Genomic DNA, 23,815 nt, shown 5'->3' on the forward strand with positions numbered 1-23,815 from the left:
GGCCTTCAGCCTTATCAGAGGCATCTAAGACTGGAACTAGGGCTCCTAACCTGCCGGAATTCGGTTAACAAAGGCAGGACTACAACTCCCAGCATGCCTTGAGCGCAGCCCTACTGGGGTGAGGGTGGGTGGTGTCAGGCTCTGGCGTGAAAATGTTAGAACCCACCGGGAGAGCAGGATTTCTGCAATGAGAGGTGCCCGTTGTTTGTTTAGGGGAGCAGGGAGCCAGCAGTGGCACGGGGCGGGGATGCCTGACCATTTGTTTTTCTTCTAGCCAGTCCCAGCTGGTCTCTGCTCCCCCTCCCCCCATCCCTTTACCCCACCCCGTGCGAGTGGGAGAGCTACGGCAGCGGCGGCAGCATCACTCCCCCAGCCGCCACTGCTCCGCCCCATCCCCGTCTGTTTTTCTCTCTCATTCTCGGTTGGCGGCGACGGTGGCGGCGGCTGCAACGGCAGCAGAAGCAGAAGCGGCGCTGCAATGAATGACCCTCCACCCTGGGGAGAGGACTGTAGGTGAGCGTCTCTGCAAATAGAAGGGCCATGAAGGATCCCGGACCGCAGCTGTCCAGGACCTCCGGCTCTCCTCCCAGCCCACTGCCATAGAACACTGGAGAGGAGTAGGAGGAGGAGCAGCCCAGATCCCTGCCGCCCACCCCCATCCTATTTTCTTCTTTCTTTATCTCATTGTTGCTGTTTACAGCCCAGGGTCCCTTCTCCTCAGCATGGGCCGTGCTCCGGGAGCTGCCTCCTGGCAGGCGATGCTGCTCCTGTTGCCGCTGCTGCTGCTGCTCCTGCTGCTGCCTGGTCATTCTGCCTAATCCTCGTCCCCAGCCAGGGGTGGTGCAAGCGAAGAGAGGAGAGCTTTGGAGGCCAGGACTGCAGCAGCTGGCGGCCAGGCAGGCGGGAGCGGCAGCCACCACCCCAGCCAGCATCCCTCTCTCACCCTAGGAAGCTGCATGCACGTTGAGGAGCAGCCCCAGGGGGCCGGGACAGCCCCGTGGATCCAGACTTAAGGGCAGGCAGACAGCCAGGCTGATTGAGTGAGGGGGGTGGGGCGGGGGCGTGGGTGGGATAGGGACCCGGGCTGGGGAAAAGAGCGTGCTGTGAGCTGCAGAATGGCCAATAAAGCCAAGCCCAGCGAGGCCCTGAAGGTGGTGGCCCGGTGCCGCCCCATGAGTAGGAAAGAAGAGGCTGCTGGCTATGAGCAGATTTTGGAGATGGACGTGAAACTGGGCCAGGTGACTCTTAAGAACCCTCGGGCTTCCCCGGGGGAGCTGCCCAAGACTTTTACCTTTGACGCTGTATATGATGCCAGCTCTAAGCAGGCTGACCTATACGACGAGACCGTGCGCCCACTCATAGACTCGGTGTTGCAGGGCTTCAATGGCACTGTTCTCGCCTATGGCCAGACTGGCACCGGTAAGACCTACACCATGCAGGGCACCTGGGCTGAGCCAGAGCAACGAGGAGTCATCCCCAGCGCCTTTGAGCACATCTTCACTCATATCTCCCGTTCCCAGAACCAGCAGTACCTGGTGAGGGCCTCTTACCTGGAGATCTACCAGGAGGAGATCAGGGACCTGCTCTCCAAGGAGCCAGGCAAGAGGTTGGAGCTGAAAGAGAACCCAGACACCGGAGTCTACATCAAGGATCTCTCTTCCTTTGTCACCAAGAATGTCAAAGAAATAGAGCATGTGATGAATCTGGGCAACCAGGCCAGGGCTGTGGGCAGCACCCACATGAACGAGGTCAGCTCCCGTTCCCATGCCATATTTGTCATCACAGTGGAGTGCAGCGAGAGGGGTTCTGATGGCCAGGAACACATCCGGGTGGGCAAGCTTAATTTGGTGGACCTGGCGGGTAGTGAGCGGCAGGGCAAAGCAGGCACCAACACATCCGGAGGGGCACCTACCCAGCCTTCAGGGGGAGGGGGTGGCACCGGGGAAAGGCCCAAAGAAGCATCAAAAATCAATCTGTCCCTTTCTGCACTGGGGAATGTGATCTCAGCCTTGGTGGACGGCAGGAGTACCCACATACCCTACCGGGACTCCAAGCTGACCCGGCTGCTTCAGGACTCTCTTGGGGGCAATGCCAAGACCATCATGGTGGCCACCCTGGGCCCGGCCTCACACAGCTACGATGAGAGCCTCTCCACCCTGCGCTTCGCCAACCGGGCCAAGAACATTAAAAACAAGCCTCGGGTGAACGAAGATCCCAAGGACACGCTCCTCCGGGAGTTCCAGGAGGAGATTGCCCGCCTGAAGGCTCAGCTAGAGAAGCGGGGGCTGCTGGGTAAGCGCCGGAGAAGCAGCCGCAGAAAGAAGTCAGTGGCCATTGAAGGGTACCCAGAGGGTTCCGTGACTGAGGCCTGGGTTGCTGAAGAGGAAGATGACAACAACAATAACCACCGGCCACCCCAGCCTACTCCAGAGGTCCCTCTGGAGAAGAATATGGAGAATTATCTGCAGGAGCAGAAGGAAAGACTGGAGGAGGAAAAGGCAGCTATACAAGATGACCACAGCCTGGTCAATGAGGAGAAGCAGAAATTGTTAGAGGAGAAGGAAAAGATGATTGAAGACCTGAGGCGGGAGCAGCAAGCCACAGAGCTCCTGGCCATCAGATACAAGGTGAGACATTGAGGGTAGGGGGGTGGGTCCTTCAGGTTCTCCTGTGAGCTCATAAGCTCAGTGACTCTTTCAGTCCTAGAACCAAAAGGGGCCTTAAAGATAGAGTCTTAACCTTTGTGTCTTGGACAACTTTAGCAGTCTGGTAAGCCTGTGGACCTCCTTTTAAGAATGTTTGTTGTCCATGCATATTCATAACTAAAGAAAATGCTAAATTTTAGCTAGAGGTTAGTGAAAAGATAGATGTGTTTTTTACCCCAGCCAAGTCCACAGGCCCCCTAAAATCTATTCAGGGACCTCAGGTTAAGAACTCTTGATCTTAGAGGCAGCTAGAAGATTCGATGGAAGAGAGCCAAACCTAGAGATAAGCCTAGGAGGTCCTGGGTTCAAATTTGACCTCAGACACTTCCTAGCTGTGTGATCCTGAGCAAGTCACTTACCCCTCATTGCCCAGCCCTTACCACTCTTGTTCTGCCTTGGAACCAATACACAGTACTGATTCTAAACAAAAGGTAAGGATTAAAAAACAAAACAAAATCCAACCCTCTTATTTTGCAGATGGAGAAATTGAGTTTCAGGGACCTAAAGTGACTTGGCCAAGGTGACATAGCTAGTTAATGACTGGGTTTAGGACCCACATCTCCCAACCCCCAGTTCTTTTGTCATCAACCAGTGACATCCACTTATGGAAAACAAAGGTGAAGATTACCCATGAGAGAATCTTGCTTACTTCCATTGGGACCAAAGGATGGCACTTCTCAGCAGAATAGAGTGGAAACCTCACACTTCTTTTTTCTTCTCTTCTCTTCTCTTCTCTTCTCTTCTCTTCTCTTCTCTTCTCTTCTCTTCTCTTCTCTTCTCTTCTCTTCTCTTCTCTGCTCTGCTCTGCTCTGCTCTGCTCTGCTTTTCTTTCTCTTCTCCTCTCCTCTCCTCTCCTCTCCTCCCTTCCCTTCCCTTCTCTTTCTCTCCCTCCCCCCACTCACTTAGCAAATGCTCCACTATTATATAGATATTTCCTCTAAGCTAATGCACAATTACCCCCAAGAGTTAATCTGATTGTCCATGAAGTCAAGCACTTTCAAAAGATAAATAGTATCTTTGACCTGAAAGGGACCCTGATTTCTCTTTCCTACATCACCTGCAATGCCTCTTGCTCTGCACCTGATACCCCACCTTTTTTTTTTTTTTTGAGGAGTAAGCCTCTATGAGGGAAGAGGAATTCCTGAAGGCTGATATGGGGGAAGCTTCACTATAGACCCATGCACTCTGGGCTGGAATTCCAGAGTCCAGTGGTCCATGTCAGTGGAATAAGTTATTCCATTGATGACACTCAGGTAATGGTGACCTGAGAAACAAACTGGCTGCTTAAATCCTAAATCTAGCCATAAATATCCAATTCCAAGCCCAGTAAGACTTGATCCCAATGTCCTAGGGAATTCATAGATCAGGATATCAGCAAAATGAGCAGTTCTCAGCAGGGTGTGTGAGCTTTAAGGTCACACAACAAGAGTCAGCAGTGAATGGCACCAACAAGGCTAACTAACCAGGGGCAATAAATAAACAAAAGCTATGGGAGAATGAGAAGAACAAGAGAAGAGAAATAAGGGGAGATGATGATAGGCAACTGTCGGGGAATAGTAGAGAGTAGATTGCCAAGAACTGGGCAGCTCATTGATAGAGGGGATAGAGCAATGACTTTAAAGTCAGAATGATCTAAATTCAAATTCTACCTTTGACACTTACTAGCTATATGGAGACAGGCAAATACTTTCATCTCTCAACCTTAATTTCCTTATCTGTAAAATGGAAATAATAATAGCACCTATATTGCAAGGTTGTGGTGAAGATCAAGTGAGATAATATTTTTTAAATGCTTTACAAACCTTAAAGCACCATATAAATGCTAGTTATTATTGTTGTTGCAGGTACCACCTGGTGTGGCTAGTACCTTTGGTTCCTGTGAGAGATGAAAGCAAGGGTGGGGCTGAGGGCTACCTTAAGAATTCGGAGGCCTGATGGCAGCTGTATGGTCAGTCCCTGGATTCTCTTCAGGGTAGCAAGCTCCTGGTGAGGAATTTCTTTAAGCAGAGCAGACTAGCACCCTCTCTGCAATTTACAGTCTCTAGAGTTACTTGGGAGACTGAAGAGATAAGAGCTTTGTACATCATCATGTAGCCAGCCAGTACATTTCAGAGCTCAGACTTGAACCCCAACCTTTCATACCTGGGAGGTATAACTGGGAGGCTACCTAGAGAGAATAATGAATAAATTAGTGAATAGAGAATAAATAGTGAGAATATGGGGAACCTGGGATGAAGCACAGAGCTGATCCTGCCCTGGTCAGCCACATCTGGAGTTTGGCATTTGGTTCTGGTTTCCAGGGCTGCTGTTAACACCCCACATTCATGTGAGGGAAGGAAGGGAGTAAGAAAATAGGGAGGGAAGCCTACCTCTAACTGATAGCAATCAACTTAAATTATTCTTAAGTACTAAGCTTTATTGCTAAAGGACTGCAAGTATTGTATGTATGCCCTAAAATAATCATCATGAGGCAAAGGCCTGGCTGCTCCCACTATAGTTATGGCTCTGCTGGGCACCATTTTTTAGAAAGGACATTGATAAACAGAAGAGTATCCAGAAGAAGGAGCCAGGTTGGTGAAGGGCCTGCTCAAGATCAATCCCTTGAAGGATGTGGGGATGTTTAGCCTGCAGAAGAAAAGACTCGGGGAAACACAATAGCCATATTCATATATCTAAGACATTTGGAAGGGAAATTAAATTTGTTCTTGTTAGAGGGCATTCCCAGGAACAATGGGTGGAAGTCAAAGCTTGATGTCAGACAAAACTTCCTAACATTTAGAATTCTCCAAAAGTGAAATGGGCTGCCTCTGGAGGTAGAGAGATTCTCCTTACTGGAGGGCTTTAGGCAAGGACTGCAGGATTACTGGTCCTGGAGTGGCAAGTTTTGTTAAAGTACGGATTTTTCACTACTATCTATTCCATTGCAGGACAAATCTGACATGAATAGGTTCCTCAAGGCTGCCACTGAGGGTGGGATGGGATTGTACTTCTTGGGTGACTAGGTCTGGTAGATTCCTAGAAGCATCAGATTATCAGTCATCATAACTGTTATTATAAGATTTGGATTCCACTTTATTCTTATCAAGAAGTAGTCCAGTAAGGAACCTACAGTTACATCAAACCCCATTTACACTTTAGCTGTTTAGAATGAAACATTTTTAAAAAACAAACACCCAGGGGCAGGCTCAATCAGTGGATTGAGAGCCAGTCCTGGAGATGGGAGGTCCTGGGTTCAAATTTGACCTTAGACACTTCCTAGCTGTGTGACCCTGGGCTAATCACTTAACCCCAATTGCCCAGCTTTTACTGCTCTTCTGCCTTGGAATCGATACTTAGTATTGATTCTAAGACAGAAAGTAGGGGTTTAAAAAATACAACACACAAACAAAATTTTAAATGATTAAACATATATGCATTAAAATGTGCATAGTCCTTTTTACAAATGAAGCCAGAGTACCCTGTTTGTATCTATGTTCCCTTTCTGAAATCCATTTCATTCCCCCCTCCCAATTTTGCCACTGTGGTTATTGTTATTTACAGAGCCATAAACATTGTGTACATTGCCATTCTCTTCTTGGTTTCTTTGAGCCATGGTGCTTTATAGAAATTCATTTGTACTTCTGAGTATCCTTCCTATTTTATAAATCCTTAAGGGGCAGTTATCTTCCCTTTTCAGCTTGTACCACAATTTGGTCAGCCTTTCTCCAATTTTCATTATTTGTTTACTTTTTTTGTTATAAATAAAGCTGTTGGGCCAGAGAGTTTTTTGAACCAGTCGGGATCTTAGAGATCATCTAATCTCATTTTACAGGTGAGGAAAGTGAAGGAGGCGTAGAAAAGGAGTTGATTTATTCAGTGTCACCCAGCTAGTTTGTAACAGAGCTGGGATTAGAATGTAGGTCTCCTTAATCCTCGTCCAGTGTTTGTTCTAGCAGGGCAGAAGAGAGGGTATAAGAAGGGTTCCAGTCATGTATTTTAAAACTTATGAGGACTTATTCCTTCATTGTAGGTTTTTGGTCTTACACAGTTGAAAACTGAATAGGATAAAACAAAACATAATGAAATGAAACAATAAAATAAGGCCAAATGGTCCCTGAATGCCTATCCTTCTTGTCTGTCCTGGAATACTTGAGAGTTCCAGATCTGGTACCTTGTCAGTCACTGGCAAAGAAGAAAGATGTATTTATATTTAATATAATGTACAAATGTATCTTTAGTACAATGTACAAATGCGTGTTTGTATATGTATTTGTATTTAAATTTTTTTTTAAACCCATAACTTCTGTGTATTGGCTCCTAGGTGGGAGAGTGGTAAGGGTGGGCAATGGGGGGTCAAATGACTTGCCCAGGGTCACACAGCTGGGAAGTGTCTGAGGCCAGATTTGAACCTAGGATCTCCTGTCTCTAGGCCTGACTCTCAATCCACTGAACTATCCAGCTGCCCCCTGTATTTAATTTTAATGTATTTGTATTTATTCACTGAGTAGATAGAGCCACTTCCTCGGTAGTTATGAGAAAGGACCTTGAATCCTTTGGAGGGAGCAGTATGCCTCTCACTATTAAAGAAAGGCAAGAGATTACCCATTTTCAGAACAGAAGGCCCTTCTAGGATTAGGCTTTAAATCAGTGATACCCCAAGAGCTAGGAGGAAGTTGGATCCATGTGCAAACAGTATTTATCTCTATTTTGTCCTAATCTTGCAAAGGAAATCATTGTATCCCCAGCACCTTGTACATAGTGCAGAAATCATAGCTTTAAACCTCTTCCCCATACCCCACTCTATCCCAAATTGCCCATGACTCTATATAGTCATGGTAGTCCTCTACGATGTACCATTTCCGTTGTTATTTAATGTCTAGACCCTTACCATCTAGAGAGTCTGGGAGAGTCATGCAATTTGAGATAGAGTGGGGCCTGGGGAAGAGGGCAGGGTCTCTGGATTTGAACCTTAGAAATGCAGAATCTTGAAACTGGAAGGAGTCTTGGGGACCATCAAGTCTAGTCCCTTCATTTTAGAGGTGAATAAACTAAGACTTAGAGAAATTAAAATGAATTGATCAAGATCACATAAGAATGACTTACATGTCTAATAGGTTTCCTATTTCCTGCCTTCTCAGATGGGGGACAAGAGGAAGAGAATTTGGAGTTTAAAATGAAAATAAAGGATTTTTAAGAAAGTTTACGTGACATGTTAGTAGCAGAGCTAAGACTCTTTCTAAAACAGAGTACAGTGAAAAAATGCACTATCTCAAGTTAGAAATTATAGTTGTTATACAGTTATTTCAGTTGTACCCGACTCTTGATGACTCTATTTGGAGTTTTCCTAGCAAAGATACTGAAGTAGTTTGTAATTTCTTTCTCTAGTTCATTTTATAGATGAGTTAACTGAGGCAAACAGAGTTAAGTGACTTGCCCAGGGTCACACAGCTAGTAAGTGTCTGAGGCCAGATTTGAACTCAGGAAGGTGAGTGTTCCTGACTCCAGGACGGGCACTCTCCATTGAGCCACTTGGGTTCAAATCCAAATGATGACTCCACCCGCTGTGATCTTGGACAAGAAACTTCATTTATCTGATTCTCAGTTTCCCCATTTATAAAATGAAGCATTTGAACCTGATGGTCTTAGAGGTCCCTTCTAGCTCCAGCTCTCATTGCCTCATCTAGGACTCTTTCCATGGTGGAGGGTAAATTCTCTTGCCATCCATGCCAATGATTCCCTGGCTAGAATACAGTAAGAGCCTTCTCTTCTCCATGCTTCAGGCAGTTGTCTGCTTAATGGAGAGGAGAGCTCTGACATTGCTCCTCAGAGACGGAGGTGACATCATCAACACATCCAGGACTCTTGGGTCTTCAGCAAAGATGGCAGAGCCCAGGAAATTTCAGGTTGAGAATAATTCTGTGCCCTGTGTCCATTGTTCAGAATCCTCTCCACCTCTTATCACCCCCTCCCAATTACACAGAACTAAGAGTTAAGAGATCTGGATGTAGCTCTGTTGCTAATGAATTATGAAATCAAGTCAAATGAGAACTAGAATTAGTGTTAATAGACTTGGGTTCAAATCCCATCTCGCTACCACTTTCTGTTTTTTAAACCTTTACCTTCTGTCTTAGCATCAAATTTTTTTTTTTAAATAAAACCTTTCCTTCCATCTCAGAATCAGTGCAAATTAAATATTGGTCCAAGGCTGATCGGTAAGGACTAGGCAGTGAAGGTCAAACGACTTGTCCAGGATCACACAGCCACGAAGTGTCTGAGATCACATTTGACCTCTCATTTCTTGGCCTGGCTCTCTCTCCACTGAGCTACCTTGCTGCCCCCTTCAATATCATTTCTAAGATAAAAGAGTAGAAAGGCCAGGCAATCAGGATTACGTGACTTGCCCAGGGTCATATAGCTAGAAGGTGTGTCTGAGGCCGAATTTGAACCCAAGTCCTGACGATTCCTGACCTGGCATTCTATGCTATGCTACCTAGCTATCCCAGCCTCTCCACTCCTTTCTTCCTGTGTGACCTGGTAACAAATTCCTTAGCCTCTCTGAATCTCACTCTCCGCATCTCTAAGATGAGGGAATCATATCAGATGTCCTGCCAGGCCATTTTGTGGGATCACAAAACCAATTGTATGGCTTGAAGGGATGTGCAGAGAGCTGGCGTTGTGAGAGGGGATGGATTTGAACAAGAGAATGAGCACAGAGGTAATTATACCAGCCTTATCTCAGTGATGGAAATGCCTTATTCAATTTGAAATATTAAAACAAAAAACAAAGAAATAGACATTGTGGGGTTGAACGACTTCACATACATTCCTCTTTCTTTTCTCCTTTGTATAGAAAGATGCTCATGTTTATTCATGTTTGTGAAGTTCATCATCATCACAAAAAGGAAAAAAATGGAAAAGACCTGCCCTGTCTACTTCCCAGGGGTATTATAAGGATAGATAAAATGATATATGTGGGAACACTTTGAGAAAGTTAAAAGCACCTTATGAATGGGAGGTATTATTAGTAGTAGTATCTTTACCATCTTGCCACTTAGGGTACCCAGGATCCCCAGAATCATGGCTTTGGCCTATCAGGTGTCACCATTCCTAGTCTCAGTGCTCTAGGTGTTTCTCAGACTTCCGAGTCATGGCTGAAGACCTCAGGGAAGGTTTAGAGGATGTCTGAGACCTAGAGCTTGGGGTTTTCTTCTCAAAATTAGCTAAGCCCATTCACTATCCTCAGACTTATCCTTTTGCTCCTCTCCCTCATTATCTTTTGCTCTTCCTCATGTCATCATAGCATACCTTGCTGGGAAAAGCATTCTTAAATCAGAGGAGCTGGATTCAGATCCCACCTCTGATGCTTCTTATGTGAGACTCTGGACAAGTCACTTCTCCTCTCTTGGATTCAATTTCCTTATCCATCAAATGAGGGAATTGGACTAGATACCTTCTGGTGTCTCCTCCATCTCTAGAGCCATGATCCTGCCAGTGGCTCAGCTAACCCAATTCTTTCACTCTCTGGCTTCCTCTTTTACCTTTTACTCTGCCTGGGTTGGTCTTGCCACATTTTCTCTCTCTCTCTGTTTCTCAGACAGCACATGGTGACATTTTGGGGGGTTAGCCTAACGCTCCATGTATACTTTTTCATGAGCCTTAGTCATTGCCAATGAGTATTTATCGAGTGTTTCTGTTGCTATAAGTGGGCAGGCGGGGGGGTGGGGAGTTAATATAGCATATAGTAGTTTCTTCCTTGCAATTTTATGTTAGAGGTAGAGGTGGGCTTGGAAGGTTGTTGCATTTTCTGTCTGAGCATTTATACCTCAGAAATCAGCAAACACTGCAAATCAGATCTTGACATTGATTCGTTGACTGTCTACGAGGCATAAGAAAGTAAGAAAGAAAATGTTAATAATGCAGATTAAACTTAAAAGGATGGCTTGTGTATACTTTTTTTTTTTTTTTTGGAGAGCCAGATATTAAACATAACCGGTACACCATTGGTTAGAGCTTAAATTGTGGAGTGAAAGAAAGTGCAACAAAGATAAGAGAATGTTTGTAGTCTGGTTGGGACAGGTTGAGAGATGAAAAGGACCTGTTTTGACAGAAGGCTGAAGATGTGAGATATGTAAGCCTGAAGGGAAGGGAAGGACAAAGGCACAAAAGGGGTAGAAATCACAGAAGGGATCATTTTGGGAAAAGAGTAGGGAATTCTGGATAGAGCCTTGGGGACTCTCACCACCAGGGGAAGTAGGAGGAGATGGAAGATGGATCTTGAAGAAGTAACCTAGGAAACAAAAGGAAAATGGAAATGAAGCCAATATTCAGAACTTAGGAGAGTTTTAAAAGGAACAGGGTAGTAGACAACATTGACCTATCTCTGTGCCTATTAATGGTTCCTCTTCTCTTCCCTCCCTCAGCTGAAGCATGAAAGAAGGGAGGATTCCCCAAGGCTCAGTCCTTGTCTCTGTGTCTGTGATTTCTCTTTACATTCTCACCCTTTACATGGACCATTTCCAAATTTTGTAGCTCCAGATCCTACCTCTCTTTTGAACTCCTAACAGTGGAGTGGTGGGATGTAGAAGAAACATTCCTTGATTGGGAGTGAGAGGGCCTTGATTCCATTCCTGGTTCTGTTTTTTATTATCTGGGGTGACCTTTGATAGGTTACATAACAGCTCTGGGCCTCAGTTTCCTTGTCTGTAAAATAAAGGGGTTGAACCAGATATCCTTCAGCACTAGACATGTCTTCTAGAACTAAATCTACAATGCTCTGACTTCTAATTTTCACTTAAGTTTGTATGTGGCTCAGTGGCTAGAGCACTGTGCCTGGAGTCAAGAAGACCAAGTTCACATCTTGTCTCAGACCCTTACTATGTGGTCCTGAGCAAGTCACTTAAGCGCTGTTTGCCTCAGTTTCCTCATCTATAAGATGAGGATTATTATAGTGCCTATCTCCCAGAGTTATATTAAGGATTAAATGAGATAATAATCATAAAGAACTTCTTTGGGTTTTAGTTTTACAAGATTATTCACTTACAAAAATGAATAATATGGAAATATGTTTTGTGTGATAATACATGTATAATCCAGCAGAATTGCTTGTCAACACTGGGAGTGGAGAGGGAAGAAGGGAGGGAGACAACATGAATCCTATAACTTTGGAAAACTTATGTGGAAATTTGTTATTAAAATAAAAGATAAAACATTAAAAAAAAGAATTATAAAACACTTCCCACAGTGCCTGGCTCACAGTAAGCCCTAGAGAAATGTTAGGTTTATTATTATTACTACTACTATCATTATTGTTGTGGCCTGCAATTTTATGTCTTGGGTGAAATCCTCATCTCATTTTCCCATTTCTATTGGTGCTATCAGTTTTCCCTTTGTCATCCATTTTTTTTTTTAACCCTTGTACTTCGGTGTATTGTCTCATAGGTGGAAGATTGGTAAGGGTGGGCAATGGGGGTCAAGTGACTTGCCCAGGGTCACACAGCTGGGAAGTGTCTGAGGCCAGGTTTGAACCTAGGACCTCCTGTCTCTAGGCCTGACTCTCACTCCACTGAGCTACCCAGCTGCCCCTTGTCATCCATTTTTAAAATGACTGAGTCATCTTGGATTCCTCCATCTTCCTCCATGTACAAATTAATCACTAGGTTCCTGTTATTTCTTCCTAATGTTTCTTAACTTCTTTCTGTTCACATCCTTTGTGCTATTTAGTCATTTCAGTTGTGTCTGACTCTCTGTGACCCCATTTGGAGTTTTCTTGGCAAAGATATTGATTGGAGTGATTTGTCATATCCTTCTCCAGCTCATTTTACAAATGAGGAAACTCAGGCAAACAAGGTCACACAGGAAATGCCCTGTGAGGCTAGATTTGAACTCAGGTTGTTTAGCCCTCTGTGCACTGAGGTGCTACCTAGCTACCATCTAACAGCCTCTTCCTACCTGGACTTTGAGCCTCCAGCTTTGGCTCTCTCCAGTCTATCCATCCTACACAAAGACTTCAGACTGGTCTTTCCAAAGTGCTGTTTTCGTCCTGCCTCACCCCTATTCAAAACCCTTCAGGGGGCAGCTGGGTAGCTCAGTGGATTGAGACGGGAGGTCCTAGGTTCAAATCTGACCTCAGACACTTCCCAGTTGTGTGACCCTGGGCAAGTCACTTGACCCCCATTGCCTACCCTTACCACTCTTCCACCTATGAACCACTACACAGAAGTTAAGGGTTTAAAAGAAAAAAAAAACAAAACAAAACAAAACCCTTCATATTCAGGTGAATTCTACTGAATTTGTAGAGGCAGCTTCTAAGCTCAATGGATGGAATACTAAGCTTGGAGTCAGGAAGAATCTAGCCACAGGTACTTCCTACCTGTGTGACCCTGGGTAAGTCACTTAACCTCTATTTGCCTCAGTTTCCTCAACTGTAAAGTAGGAATAATAAAGCAGGAAAGTAATAATAATAATAATACCTCACAGGTATTTTTTTTAAAGTTTTTTAAGTTTTTTTAAGTTAAGGTTTTAAGGATCAAATGAGATAATATTTATAAAGTGCTTAATACAGTGCCTGGCACATAGTAAGCACTATATAAATGCTCAACTTCTTTCTCTAGTTATATAGTAAATTTAATTTAACAAATATTTATTGAGCACCTCTTGTGGGCAAAGATTGCCAGGCCTGGACTCAGGAATATTCATCTGGCCTCAGATATTTATTATCTATGTGACCTTGGTTTTAACCAAAGACTTAACTCTGTTTGCCTCAGTTTCCTCATTTGTCAAATAAGCTGGAGAAGAAAATGGCAAACCATTCTAGTATCTTTGCCAAGAAAACCACAAACAGGGTCATGAAGAGTCAGACAAGGCTGAAAAATGCCTGAACAACAACAAATTGTGGACAGAAGCACTGTTGTAAGTGGTAAAAGTAATACAAAGATTTAAATGGAGGGATTTGGTCATTCATTTGTGAGGGCAGCTAGAGAGTTCAGTGGATGGAGATGGGAGGTCTCGATTCAAATCTGGCCTCAGACACTTCCTACCTGTGTGGCCCTGGGCAAGTCACTTACCCCTCATTGCCTAGCCCTTACCACTCTTCTGATTTGGAACCAATACTTACTATGGATTCTAATATAGAAGGTAGGGTGTTTGTTTTTTTTTTTAAACCCTTGTACTTTGGTGTATTGTCTCATAGGTGGAAGATTGGTAAGGGTGGGCAATGGGGGTCAAGTGACTTGCCCAGGGTCACACAGCTGGGAAGTGTCTGAGGCCAGGTTTGAACCTAGGACCTCCTGTCTCTAGGCCTGACTCTCACTCCACTGAGCTACCCAGCTGCCCCAGAAGGTAGGGTCTTTAATTAGATTAATTAAAGAATTATTTATTATCTTATTTATATTTTTATATTTAATAATAAAATAAATTTAAAAATAAAAAATAATTTATATGTGTTATAATATATAATTAAATAAAATTTAAAAGGTTAATTAAAAATGTAAATGTTAGAGTGTGAATAACGTCCTTCAAATTAAGAGGTTACGTTGAGCTTTTCCAAGTAGAACAAGGATGCCTTGCCTAGAGTGTGCAAACGACCACTTTGGTGCTATGATGAAACTTATGGATCCCTTCTCAGAATAACGTTTAATTCATAACAAAAAAGGAAATGTTAAATTTTAGTTAATGGTTAGTGCAAATAAATATATAATTTTTTCCCCTTCGAAGTTCCCCCAATCCCTCCTTTCCTGAAACCTATTGCTGGACCCCTTTGGGGGTCTTCGAGAGAATATCACTAGCCTAGAGATAACTAGGGCGTAGAGGAAGGAGCACTGGTTTTGGATTCGAGAGATCTGATTCCTTTTTTTGAATATGAGCTCTTCTACTTACTACCTTGATCATCTTAGATAAGTCACTTTCCCTCTGTTGCCTCTGTTTTCTCATCTTCAAAATAAGGAGGTTTGGTTTCAATGGTCTAGAGGGCCTTTCCAGCACTGGATAATAATTAAAAGGGAACAATAATCCACAGTGTACTTGGATGATGGGCTTAATTCTATCTGTTACAACCAGGGGAAAAAGATTAGGAGTCATTACGTATGGCATTGTTCCCTGAAGACATTGGTCCATTGTGTTGAGTTAGTTTAAAGGGAAAAAAAAAATCAGAATGTTTTAGAAACCAAAATAGATGAAGATTTTCCCCTCTTTTATAAGAACCTAGGAATTCAGAATTCTGAATGCAGCTTTTCTTGCACACCCTCCCCTCAAAATAAAAACCAACTAAAACAATCCAGGAAGGGGTTAGAACCCTTTCTCCTGTTAGGGACACTTTTGGCAGTCTAGTGAATGTTTTTAAATAATTGAAGGAAATATTAAATTTCAGTTAGAGATCAGTAAAAATAAATGTAGTTTTCCTTCAGTTGAGTTTATGAACCCTTTTTCTGGGGGCTCAGTCAATCAATAAGTATTTATTAGAGAATCTACCAGAGAAGCAATACGATACAGTGGCTTACATCCTGCCTTAGACACTTCTTAGCTGTATCCACTGTATGACCTAGTATTTTGTCTATACCTATATAAAGGGCAGGCAGCTAGGAAGCACAATGGTTAGAGCACAGAGCCTGGTGTCAGAAAGAATCTGGAGTTAGGAGTTCAAATCCAGCTTCAGACACTTACTAGCTATGTAACTTTGGGCGAGTCACTTAGTCCTGTTTGCCTCAGTTTCCTCATCTGTAAAATGAGTTGGAGAAGGGAATGGCAAACGACTCCAGTATCTTTGCCAACAATATCCCAAATGGGGTTACAAAGAGTCAGGCACACCTGAACTGACTGAACAACAACAAAATAAAGGGGTGTTTTCCACTCTCCCGCCTCCATTGATGAGACGTTCTATGCCCTGATACCTTTCTCAGGTTAGATCAGCTCTGAAATATAAAATCAGCCAATAGACACGATATGTAAATATGATTGTCTATACCCGGAGGGATGAGCTTCTTTGATTGGGCCAAGAAACAGGGCTAACCCAACAAGTGACCCACACCATTGGGAATTTTAAGTAGCAGAAAAATTTTAGTATTCCTGAATCCAAGGATTCCAGCCTAGCAGTGGAAGACTTCATTTTGGGAGTTGAGGGCACTTCGAGCCAAGCATCTGAGTGTAGAAGCAGACTTGAGAATCCAGCCATTTTCTGCTAAGCCAGACAAGAAAGAGGTTTGCAAAAGTATGTAAATGTCACTCTTCTTACTAAATTTTTTTGTTTTGTTTCAGAAAAGATAGTTTGTTTTTTAAATTCTTACCTTCAGTCTTAAGAATCAATACTGTATATTGGTTCCAAAGCAGAAGAATGGTAAAGTCGAGGCAATGTGACTTGCCCAGGGTCACATAGCTAGGAAGTGTCTGAGGCCATATTTGAACTCAGGACCTCCCATCTCCAGGCCTGGCTCTCAATCCACTGAGCCACTCAGTAGCCCCCAAGAGTTATTTTTTACAAAAATGTTATTTACATTCATGTAATGAGTGTGTTTGTTTTTTATTTTCTAAAACTTTACCTTCTCTCTTAGAATCAATACTAAGTATTGGTTCCAAAGCAGAAGAGTGGCAAGGGCTAGGCAATAGGAGTTAAATGACTTGCCCAGGGTCACACATCAAGGTAGTGTTTGAGGCCAGATTTGAACCCAGGACCTCCCATCTCTAGTTCTGGCTCTCAATCCACTGAGCTATCTACTTGCCCTCTAATGGGTTTATAACTGATATTTTATGTGAATTAATAAATATTTAAAATTATATCAGTTTTAATCTTGAATATGTTTAAGTATCAACACACATAACCCACATAAACAAAAGCCTTTTCAAGTCCTCAATAACTTTTAGGAGTGAAGAGGATTCTCAGACCAAAAAGTCAGGGAACACCTGACCAACTATCTGCCTTGATAGATGAAGAACCTGAGGCCCAGAAGGGTTCTATGACTTGCCCAAAGTCACACAGATGGTCTTTGCTGGAGCTTGGATTTGAACTCATGTTCTCTGACTCTAAATCCAACAAAACCTCCTCTGTCTGTTGTTGAGTGCCCTCAATCTCCTTTATTCTATTTTTCTTATTAGTTCCTCTGCTTCTCTCCCCAGCCCGAGGCAGCACTCTTCCTAAATCCTCCTCAGTAAGGAGATAAACAAGCTCCTTCTCTTTGGTTCTTCTCATTGCCAGAGCCATTTCAGACAGACCTTGTTCTCCTAAGCAGTCTCCAGCTTTCCTTAGAAGGCTCTGGCAATCTTCAGCTTTTTACTTCCCTAAGAGTTTACTCATCCAGCTGAATCCAACCCAACCCAACCTAGCCTAATCCAATCAAAGCAGCATTTCTTAGGGACCTGCTCTATGCTGGGCAGTCTGCTAAGCACTGAGGAGATAAAGATAAAAGTGAAAAGGTCCCCACCCTGCCTTTAAAGGATGCCTCTTCTCCTGCAGGAATCCTTATCCCCATTCCTTCCTTGTAGTGGTGTCTCTCAGACTCCAGAGCCACTGGACGCCAAGCCTTTCTTTTTCCCATCCTTGAGTCTGAGCATGATCTCTCCTCGCTCCCCAGGAACCCCTTTTCTTATTGAATATTCAACTTCACATACACAGACATATTTATCTGCATAGTAACAAGAACAATGAACAAGAAGATAAAGTGACAAATAGGAATAGTCATCGCGGCCCAATTTCCAAATGCCCCACACCTGTGCCTGCTGACCTCCTTGGCTTCCTCTGAGTCCCAACTAAAATCCCTTCTTTTACTGTTTTTTCCAGAAAAGGTGATTTTGTTTTCTTTTTTAAACCCTTACCTTCCATTTTAGAAACAATACTGTGTATTGGTTCCAAGGCAGAAGAGCAAAAAGGGCTAGGCAATGGGGGTTAAGTGACTTGCCCAGGGTTGCTCAGCCAGGAAGTATCTGAGATCACATCTGAACCCAGGACCTTCCTGGAAAATGGTTTTTCTAACCTCTCTTAATTCCAGCTCTTTCCTTCTTAATTATTTCCTATTTTTCCTGTATATAGTTTGTTTGAGCAGATTTGTTTGCATGTTGTCTTCCTTATTAAATTAAATTGTAAGATCCCTGAGGGCAGGTACTGTCTTTTGCCTCTTTTGTATCCCCAGAACTTAGCAAAGAATCTGGCACATAGTAGGTACTTAATAAACATCTATCAAAGGGGGCAGCTGGGTAACTCAATGGATGGAGAGCCAGGTCTAGAGCCAGGTCTAGAGATGGTTCCTGGGTTCAAATTCAGCCTCAGACACTTCCTAGCTGTGTGACCCTGGGCAAGTCACTGAACTCCTATTGCCTAGCTCTTACCGCTCATCTGCCTTGGAACCAATACACAGTATTAATTCTAAGCTGGAAGGTAAGGGTTTAAAAAAAAAAGAGGTAAGATTTGTGTTTTTTTTTTTAAACAAAATGAAATAAATGTTTATTGCTTGGTGATATTTGAGCAGTCAATTATACAACAACCTACTTAGCATTAAAGTTCTTCATCTGTAAAATGGGGGTGAAAGTTATATAAACCTCCCAAAGTTGTTGTGAGAATCAAAATTAGATAATGGAGGTAAAGTGCTTTGCAAACTTTAAAGCAAGTTTTAGAAATATAAACTACTAATATGATTGCCACCATCTTTTCTAACCCTTTTATATTACAGATGAGGATTAAGCTATTAGGCTGAAAGAGTGTTAGACTTGGAGTCAGGAAGCTCTAAGTTCAAATTCTGCCCAGACTCTTATTTCCTGTGTGCTATATAACCCTAAACAAGTCCCTCAACGTCTCTCAGCCTTAATTTCCTCATCCGTCAGATGGGCATAACACGGGTAACCCGCCTCTAGGGATTATTGTGAGATTCAAGGGAGGTTATCTATTACATATTTTGGAAACCCTAAAGAACTATATAAAATGATCTGTTTTGAGGATAGGGAAGCCAAGAAAGAGGAAGGACTCACCCAAGGCCTTAGGGCAGATGGGCCTGATTGCCCTGCCATCTAACAGAATAATTTCTTTCTAACTCTTCAGGTGACTCACTCGGGGCAATAAGTGCGTTATCATATGGGTCCTTTATTTCCGACTCCTGGCTATTCCAATAATAGATTAATTGGCGATGATAATGCACTTACTGTGCCCTGAGTACTGGGGCTGAAGGGAACTGGAAGATAGCCATGAAGAGGCCGCCTCTGGTCCGGGCAGCCAGGCCTGTTCCTAGAGCCAGGAGAGCTTAGACGATCACGGATGGGAGGGGAATAGTCCTTCCACACAGTTTTGTTGCCCTCCGATTGGGAGAGAAGAATCTCTCCGAGGATGGGCTAGGACAGGGCAGGGGCTCCGGGCTAGAGCACGCCAGAAGCCTCCTGGATGGCTTCCAGTCAATGTAATTAGACTCTGATTTCCAGCAGAATCGAATCCCTGAGCATTCACTGGATGGATCTATTCACCCAGAGAATCAATTTTCACCCACTGTTGTCCATTTTGTTCTCTCTCTCTCCGGGGCCGGGCAGGGAGGGGGGAAGGTCTATTTTTTATCCTGTTTGAGCTCAGCAAAGCAGCATGAGTTGCTCCGGGAAGACCTGGCTTCTTTCTTCTGCTCCACATACCAGCGTGCGCTTCTCCCCCTTTCCAGCCTCGGTGGCGAGGGAGCCGGAGAGAGGCCTGGGGAGGATGTGCTTGGCTAATGGGTCTCCCTGGGAGCTCTTCTCTCCTGAGAGACTGAGCTCATCCGTGCCCTTCTGAAGCGGGAAAGGATGATGCAAAAGGCCAGCCTGAGATCTCATCCCGGCCCCTTCGCCATCGCCCCTTCCAGGGTCGGCTTCAGGTGGCCGAGGCAGGGCGGCCGGCGGGGGTGCTTATTTAGAACTTAAAAAATCCTTTCCTTAAGTGCCATAAGTTATAAGCTGCTAAGGGAAAAAATGATTAGGGAGTTATGGCGGCAGGTACAGGGAATTGTTTCAAGACAAGAAACAAAGGATGTGGACAGACTGTTCTGGGGATGAGGAAATGAGTGTTCCCCCAAGGATTGGCCCGGAGAGTAACGCGGGGAAAATCGCTCCTTCTTTCTAGGATTTCCTTTCCTGATCTGTAGAAGGGGTTGGACTAGAGGATGACAAAGACTATTGGAGGACTTAAAATTTGATGTGATTATCATTCAATTTAGAAACAGCACAGATGCCTCAAGATTTAGAAATAGAGGGAAAGCAGGATGGTACAAGGGAAGGTAAATGGCTGGGCCTGGAGTCAAGAAGGCCCGAGGTCAAATGTGGCTTCAGACACTTCCTGGCTGCGTGACTCTGGGCAAGTCACTTAACTCTGTTTGCCTCCGTTTCCTCATCTGTAAAATGAGCTGGAGAAGGAAATAGCAAATCCAGTATCTTTGCCAAGAAAACCCCAATCCTGATCAATGACACACGTAAAACCCAGTGGAATTGTGTGTTGGCTACTGGAGAGGGGTGGGAGGAGGAGAAAGAAAATGAATCATGTAACCATGGAAAAATTTTCTTAATTAATCAATAAAATAAAATAAAAAATGGAGTCACAAAGACATGACTAAAAAGACTGAACAACAATAAAAAAAATAAAAGAGCACTAGGCTGAGAGCCAAGAAAACTGAGGCCAAGCTCTGGCACTAACCTTGGGCAAGTCATTTACCTCCCTGGGTCTCAGTTTCCTCATCTGTAAAATGAGCGAGTTGGACTAGATCATCCCTGGAGTCCCTTCCAGCTCTAACCTTCTGTGTACTTTCTGGTTGATGTCTCTGACTCTGGCACTGGGAAGCCACAAATGAAAGAAAGGAGTGAATGAAGCATGAGGCAAGAAGGGAAAACTTCTAAATGATTATCCATTAGCCTCTCACTCCTCCATTGGCAAGAAGAAAGAGGAATTATTTCTTCCCATTTTGATTTGGAGGAAATTGAGTTGGGGTGAGAGTCTTGTGGGAGCTCAGAGCATGCCAAAACTGGGACTTGAGCCCAGATCACCTGCCTTTTGGTCTCGTGCTTTCTTCACCCTGACTATATTTCCTCACTAGTGAGAGACATTTTTGTCTCGTGGAATAGAGTGATCCCTGCTGTACTTTTAACCTGAGCCATCTGAGGGAAAAGGCTAAATCTGATCCCGACATATTCCCCAGGGCCCAAATTCATTGTTTTTCTGTGTATCTCTCTCTTTCTTGTCCTTCTCACCTCTTGACCCCCAAGACTCTAAAATAGTAATGGAGGGAGAAATAATAATAATTGACATTTATTTGGCACTTTAAAGTTTGCAAATCACCTCACATATGTTATCTCTTTTGTTCATCATAACCCACTGTGAAGAAGATAGTGCTAGCCTCATTTTGTTGTTGTTGTTAGTTGTGTCTGATTCTCTGTGTCCCCATTTAGGGCTTTCTTGGCAAAGATGGTGGCATGGTTTGCCATTTCCTTCTCCAGCTCATTTTATAGATGAGGAAACTGAGGCAAACAGGATTAAGGGATTTGCCTGGAGTCACAAAGCTAGTGTCTGAGGTTGGATTTGAACTGGAGAAGATGAGTCTTCCTGACCTCAGGTCCAGCACTCTAACCACTGTGCCACTCAGCTGCCCTAGCCCCATTTTATAAATGAGGAAACGAAATCTTTATTCTTTCATAAGTTTTTTATTGTTTGTGTGATATGTTCCTTCTTTCACAGCATGAGGAATATGAAATATGTATTGCATGACAACACTGGCATGATAAAATCAGACTGTTTACTGCCCCAGGGAGGGGAAGGGGGCAGAGAAAATCTGAATTGAAAAATATTGGATAACAATAGCCAAAAATTAGAGGAAACTAAATCTAAGAAAGGTTCAGCAACCTACCCATGGTCACAAAGTTATTCCAGGACCAGCATTCTAAACTCTCTGTCCTGTGGAGATGGTGTGAGTAGCATTCCAAAAAAGAGGAATCAAGGCTTGAAATGAGATAGACTTTATAAGACTTCGGGTTTAGCAACTAGTTTTTATTGTTTCATTTTGTTTTTAATCATTTCAAAATGTCAAACTACCATGTTTTCCTTCCTTTTTTTTTTTTTTTTAAACTTTTACCTTCTGCCTTAGAATCAATATTGTATATTGGGCTGTTTTTTTTTTTTTAACCCCTTACCTTCCATCTAAGAATCAATCCTGTGTATTGGTTCTAGGCAGAAGAGTGGTAAGGGCCAGGCAATGGGGGTCAAGTGACTTGCCCAGGGTCACACAACTGGGAAGTGTCTGAGACCAGATTTGAACCTAGGACCCCCCCCCCCCCATCTGTGTATCGGTTCTAAGGCAGAACACCAGTAAAGGCTAGGCAATGGGGGTTAAGTGATTTGACACCAGTTTGGAAGTGTCAGAGCCAAATCTGAATCCAGGACCTCCCATCTTTAGGCCTGGCTCCACTGAGCCACTTCATTACCTCTACCATACTTTCTTTCCCATCAAATCCTGGGGTTGGAGCTTAAGGGCATTCAAGCTGAAAAACAAACCCCTAGTCCAGTGATTCCCAAAGTGAGCGCTACCACCCCCTGGTGGGTGCTGCAGCGATGATGCCCACAGGTGCATTTATCTTTCCTATTAATTGCTATTAAAATTTAAAAAAAAATAATTTCCGGCTAAGTAATATTTTTTCTGGAAAGGGGGCGGTAGGCCAAAAAAGTTTGGGAACCACTGGTCTAGTCTCTTGTTCTCTGTATTCAATTAGTTATTATAAAATCAGACTTTTAGGGATGAAAAAAAAGGTCTTATAAATCTGCCCACTCTTGCTTTACAGATGAGGGAAACTGAGACATGAAAGGATTAAGTTCCATATAACCCTTTTCACTCCAGACCCAACTATTTTATCATAGAGTTGAATGTAGGCCTTCTGACTTCTGATCCAAGTAATCATGGGATCCTAAGTCTAGGGCTAGAAGGGATTTTGGAGGCCATCTAATCCAACCCTCTCATTTTACAGATGAAATTGAAGCAAGGTTAAGTGAATAAGGTCACATAAGTACTAAATATCTAAATCGGGGTTTTGAGAGACTCTCTCTTTATGTGACCTTACCAAATTTTACTTTCTTGGTTCAGACTGCACTCTGGGTCGAGGCCTTCTAACTTGTATCACTCCAGGAGCCAACCTGAGAGCCATCGGGTAGCCTTCAGCCATACACCTTGTCTGCTTTAGATGGAGAAGGGGATAGTTTCCAGGATCTCACTTCCTTGAACTGGTCTGATGTCCTTTAATTTGCAGAAGCTCTGATACCAAGTACTGTTGCTATTTTCCAAATTACTTTTCTATCTGACATTTACTTCTCTCTTCCTCCAGAACCTCTAAGCTTCACAGACAGTCGCCACTAAGAGTCCATTTTTACTGCTTTGTAAAAGTCATGTCTAATAGCAGCTCTCTGGGAGAGTGGATTGTCTGTGTAGCCTAGACCAGCATTTCTTGGCTTTGGAGTTCCTGTTCCTTATAGGACTGAGGGATTCTCTTTTTTCTTATTGTTCAATAGTGCCTGACTCATTATGACTCTTCCTATGGACCACGCCATTCATGGGATTGTCTTGGCTTACTTGAGTTGCTTGCCATTTCCTTCTCTAGTGGATTAAGGCAAAGAGTGGTTAAGTGACTTGTCCAGAGTTGCACAGCTAGTGTCTGAGGCTGGGTTTGAATTTAGGCCCTCCTAACTCTAGGCCAGTGCTCTCTATCCACTGAGTCACCTAGCTGCTGCCTCCTCCTCTTCCTAGAATCCCTCTAATCATTGTGTTGTTTATTTTTTGTTGGGTTTTTTTTTGCCTGACATATTAATTCATTGTCAGAGAACTTTCCATTCGGAAACTTTCTGTACCGTGAAGGTCAGCCTCTCATCTGCTCAGTATTAGAGAATTGCCAATTGCCTCTAGGATAAAATACAAACCCTTTCTTTTGGCATTTAAAGCCATCCACTGTCTGTCCCCCTTCATTACAACCCACTTCAGCCAAACTGGTCATCTTGTTCACTTCCCACACCACACGCCATGGAGCATTTTCATGCCTCTGCATTGGCTCATCCTCATGCCTCAAAGGCACAGCCTTCTCTCCTCAGCCTCTAAGAATCCTTTCTTTTCTTGAAATTTCATTCCAGTACCATCTTGTCTATGCAGGCTTTCTTGATTCCTTCCCCCTTTCCC

At 43.6% G+C, this 23,815-nt stretch overlaps 1 protein-coding gene across 1 annotated transcript in view; it reads left to right on the top strand.

Moving 5' to 3' along the window:
* The first annotated feature begins 1,115 nt into the window (after nt 1-1,115).
* Nucleotides 1,116-23,815, top strand: part of KIF3C (kinesin family member 3C) — a 65,896-nt gene continuing 43,196 nt past the window's right edge. Inside the window, exon 1 of the mRNA XM_044661016.1 lies at nt 1,116-2,627. Within this exon, the coding sequence (XP_044516951.1) occupies nt 1,116-2,627 (1,512 nt within the window). The remainder of the gene's footprint in view (nt 2,628-23,815) is intronic.

Source organism: Gracilinanus agilis, chromosome 2 (assembly GCF_016433145.1).
Source record: "Gracilinanus agilis isolate LMUSP501 chromosome 2, AgileGrace, whole genome shotgun sequence".
Lineage (NCBI taxonomy): Eukaryota > Metazoa > Chordata > Mammalia > Didelphimorphia > Didelphidae > Gracilinanus > Gracilinanus agilis.